The sequence below is a fragment of the Strix aluco genome, chromosome 15, assembly GCF_031877795.1.
Source record: "Strix aluco isolate bStrAlu1 chromosome 15, bStrAlu1.hap1, whole genome shotgun sequence".
NCBI classification, from domain to species: Eukaryota; Metazoa; Chordata; class Aves; order Strigiformes; family Strigidae; genus Strix; species Strix aluco.
The window spans coordinates 2895679-2900177 of NC_133945.1; the positions used below are offsets into that span (position 1 = coordinate 2895679).

At 55.0% G+C, this 4499-nt stretch overlaps 1 protein-coding gene across 1 annotated transcript; it reads left to right on the forward strand.

Moving 5' to 3' along the window:
* Positions 1 to 462: 462 nt before the first annotated feature.
* On the forward strand, positions 463 to 4120 carry LOC141930184 (galanin receptor 2b-like). The gene is made up of 2 exons (XM_074840671.1): positions 463 to 1177; positions 3382 to 4120. Exons 1-2 carry the CDS (start codon positions 804 to 806, stop codon positions 4118 to 4120), a joined length of 1113 nt encoding a protein of 370 aa, XP_074696772.1. The 5' UTR covers positions 463 to 803.
* The last annotated feature ends 379 nt before the right edge of the window (positions 4121 to 4499 follow it).

Below are 4499 nucleotides of genomic sequence, written 5' to 3' on the forward strand. Positions count from 1 at the left end.
TCTGCACTGGTGAGGCCACACCTGGAGTGTTGTGTCCAGTTTTGGGCACCTCAGTACGAGAGAGATCTCGAGGTGCTGGAGCGAGTGCAGAGGAGGGCAACGAGGCTGGGGAAGGGCCTGGAGAATAAATCCTGTGAGGAGAGATTGAAGGAGCTGGGACTGTTCAGTGTGAGGAGGAGAAGGCTGAGGGGAGACCTCATCACTCTCTACAGCTCCCTGAAAGGACGTTGTAGAGAGGTTGATGATGGTCTCTTCTCACAGGTGATTAGTGACAGAACAAGAGGGAACGGCTTTAAACTGCAACAGGGGAGGTTCAGACTGGACATCAGGAAAAAATGTTTCCCAGAAAGAGTGGTCAGAGAGTGGAATAGGCTGCCCAGGGAGGGGGTGGAGTCCCCATCCCTGGGTGTGTTTAAGGGTCGTTTAGATGAGATGCTGGGGGATGTGGTGAGGGGAGAACTTTGTAGAGTAGGGCTGAGGGTTGGACTCGATGATCCCAAGGGTCTTTTCCAACCTGAATGATTCTGTGATTCTGTGAACATGGGCTGTGCATTCATTCCAGGGCCAGAATGGGGCAGCAGGGCACCCCTTACCCCCAGCCTAACTCTACCTGTCCTCCAGGCCAGCAGTGTCCAGAGGAAACTGCTGAAAATCATGTGGGTCAGTGAGCTGAAAATGGGGCTCTGTGTCTCCAGTGAGCCAACAGGCCCATCAGCCAAGTTAACAGGCTAAGCAGTGTTTCTCTAGTCTCTCACATCTTTCCCTGTGTTGCCCCAGGTTCCAGCGTCTCACCACGACACAGAATGACGGAGCATGAGGACTTCGCAAGCTTGGCTGGGTACTGGAACTCCTCTGACAGTTACCACTTCAGCCCTGCCAGTGTCATTGTCCCTGTGGTCTTCTCCCTCATCTTCCTCCTGGGCACAGTGGGCAATAGCCTGGTGCTAGCAGTGCTGCTGCGCAACGGGCAGATGGGCCACAACACTACCAACCTCTTCATCCTCAACCTCAGCCTGGCTGACTTCTTCTTCATTGTCTTCTGCGTGCCTTTCCAGGCCACCATCTATTCCCTTGAGGGCTGGGTCTTCGGCTCCTTCATCTGCAAGGCTGTCCACTTCTTCATCTACCTCACCATGTATGCCAGCAGCTTTACTCTGGCTGCCGTCTCTGTGGACAGGTAACAGTCTAAGGATGCCCTTGGGCTGGGGAAGGAGGGCAGTCTGCGAAGCTGGAGTGAGTGAGGGCATGGGAACATCGTGGCCCACCACCTTCAGGCCGATGGTTCAAACCCCGGTGGTATCGATCCGTGCCAAAGGCAGTTTGGAGACCAGTCGTGTCTCTCTTGCCCTAACAACCCCCAAGCAGCACTTTCAGATCTCCTGAACGCAAAGCTGATGCTGCTCCTGTCTGCGCTTTCTGCAGGAAAGACCTGCCTTGCAGTTAGAGCATTTGAGACCCAAGCTAAGCTCCCCGCTGTGCCACAGACTCCCACTGAGTCACCTCGCTCTGTATTAGAGACGCCGCTCGGAGGGTAATAGCTATCCCCAAGGCACCATTTCAGAAAAGCATCGTGTGCAGGCAGCAAGGTGGTCAGAGGGCACCGTAAGAGAAGCCACATAAATACCCGAGAGAGATCCCAGTCTTGCAGTAAACATACCATTCCCCAGGGGCTGCCAGCCCAGGCAAAACCTGTCATCTAGCAATTCCTGTTCCCCCACCGCCCCCAGCCCTCCGGCACTGTGCGCAGAAGGGCACCTGCACTGTGAGCCGAGTCCCTTCTTGGGAAGTCACCCAGGGTGCTCTGGCCCCGATGGGTACCACCTACATTGTTCCCAAGGACTCTGAAAGGCGACTGTCAGCTGCCCCACTTCTGACGGAGCCCGCGCTTACGGTCCAGGATGAGGAAGAGGTCCCCACTGGGGTAAGCCTTGACTGCCACAGGGAACATGTCCTGTCCCGTCTTGCCCCTTGCGCTGGCTTCCAAGGTACCAAGACAAGATAGAGCCCAACAGCCCTCTGCAGTGAAGAGGTTCACAGCACTGTAGGCAGAAGGAACCTTCAGTACCAGGGAGTATCTGGGATGGGTGAAATCCCAGCAAAAAGTGTGGCTGGGCTACTCTTCAGCCCCCTTCCACTTTGTCCAGCTCCCAGGTGCCACCTGCAGAAATGGGCATCTCCTGGTTGGGGCGAGGGGGTCACGTGAAATCCCCGGCAAAAATATCCCAGTCCTCTGGGATTCCAGTGGTTACACAGTTTGGCTGCTGTCATGAGGAAGACCCAAGATTTCTCATGATTTAAGCCTCTTGCTTCCCTGCACCTTCATCACACGAGTGCAGTCTGCCTCTCCAGCCAGCTCAGAACCAGGCACAGTATCTCAAAAGAAAGGACATTTTGGCAATGTGCTAGTGCCTCCGTTCTCTCCCTTTCTGGTGGCACTTGTGTGCTGTAGTGCAGTGCTCCACCCAAGAGGTGGCTGCATTTCAGTAGGACATGAAGGGATTCTCGCTGAGCTGCCAGCAGCTTTCAGGATGACAGGACCAGCAAGCGACGAGAGTTTTGTCACACCAGCTGCATGTCTTATCCACCTGCTCTGCTGGCCTTACAGTGCATCAAATGAGCATCCTTCTGTGGACGCTGGCAGACTGAGGCTGCAGCAGCTGTGCTCCTGTCTGTGCTGACAGCTCCTCTCCATCCCCTAACCACAAGCACCAAGCCACCTTCTCTCCTTGCTGACATTGACAGCTTTGCCCTATGGTGTTGCCTGGAGGTGGGGGAGCAGAGCTGCCCATCACACCACATCTAGCCACTGTTGCTGGAGGGAGCAGACAGACCATCACTGCCTGCTTTGGGCTGGCCTGAGAAAGCAGACAGTGCCAAAAGGCAAGGGCCCCCCCGGTCCCTTTGGTACCAAGGTGGAGGCAGTCGCAGCTCCAGTGAGCAAATCTCACCCCTGCCAGGCTGGACAAGGCTGGAAATACACCTTCAGTGGGCAGGGGCCTGCACAGTGCCCATCACCCAGTGAAGCTTCCCCAGTTCCTGAATCCTCAGCTCAAACTTTCTGCTGGATAAATTCTGCCAAGCAGTGGATAGCTGCATGGTCTCCACAGTACCACCTCTCTGGCCCTAGCTCAGGGACATAACCCAACCCACCATGTACAGAGGGATGAGCCAGCCTAAGCCTGTGGGAGGAGAAGCATCCTTGCTAGAAAGAGAAAAGCTGCTTTACCCAGGACTGTACCTCAAATGGGGTGTGAGATAACATGTAGGGCCACTGCTCAGGGACCTTCAGGAGAATGAAGGAAACTCTTGTCCCTGGAGATTGTGTGGCCAGGCAGAGCTTGGCTGAAATCTCAGTGCTGGTTACTTTGCTCTCCCCTCCAGGTACCTGGCCATACGCTATCCACTGCGCTCCCGGGAGCTGCGGACCCCCTACAACGCAGTGGCTGCCATGGCTGTGATCTGGGGCCTCTCTGTGGTCTTTGCTGGGCCCTACCTAAGCTACTATGACCTGATTGAGTGGGAGTCCAGCTACATCTGCATGCCTGGCTGGGAGGAGTGGAGACGCAAGGTCATGGACACCAGCACATTTGCCTTCGGCTATGTCATCCCAGTGCTGGTCATCAGCCTCTCCTACACCAGGACCATCAAGTACCTGTGGACAGCAGTGGACCCCCTGGAGGACATATCAGAGTCCAAGAAGGCCAAGCGGAAGGTAACCAAGATGATCATCATTGTAACCATCCTTTTCTGCCTCTGCTGGCTGCCCTACCATGTAGTCATCCTCCGATACCTCTATGGAGACTTTCCCTTCAACCAGGCCACCTACGCCTTCCGCCTGCTTTCCCACTGCATGGCCTATGCCAACTCCTGCCTCAACCCCATCGTCTATGCCCTGGTCTCCAAGCACTTCCGAAAGGGCTTCAAAAAGGTTTTCAGCTGTCTCTTGAGGAAAAAGCACCGCAACAAGGTGCATGCGGTGCACGCTGCCCACATTGTGCCTGGATTTGAGGCAGGCTCCACTGAAGTGTCCCAGATGCACGAGGAGAATAACAGGTGCGAGATGAACCCAGCCTCCATGGCAGTCCCTTCCAGTTCCTCCAAGCCCCTTCATATTTCTTAGTGGCCAAGCTCCACACCATCTGCCAGCTCAGCTGTGTCACCAGCTTCAGGCCACTCTTTCCCACTGAGTGAGAGAGGATGCTGGAAAAGCAAGCCAGAAACTGCTATACACTGCTTCTGGCCTTGTCGTTCCTTCCCATTCCCTGTGCCAACTGAGCCATCTTCCCACAACATGCTGCATGCGAGGGAAGGAATAGACCCAGGATGCTCTGCCCTGGTACGGCGGGGCCATCACTGTGTGTGCAGGTTGGGAAACGGGGCTGAAACAAGCAGGATTTTGGGTGGATTTGACACAAAGCCACTGAGGATCAGTCTACGTGGGAGAGGAACTTTAAATGTGATCAAGTAATTGATGTTTGTTCCCTTCTATACTAAAGACG

What these genes read in the sequence shown, in the direction of transcription:
- LOC141930184 (XM_074840671.1), top strand. Translation starts at nt 804, where the DNA reads ATGACGGAGCATGAGGACTTCGCAAGCTTGGCTGGGTACTGGAACTCC. An exon ending in GCTGCCGTCTCTGTGGACAG is followed by an intron (nt 1,178 to 3,381) that starts GTAACAGTCTAA and finishes TCTCCCCTCCAG; the next exon opens with GTACCTGGCCATACGCTATC.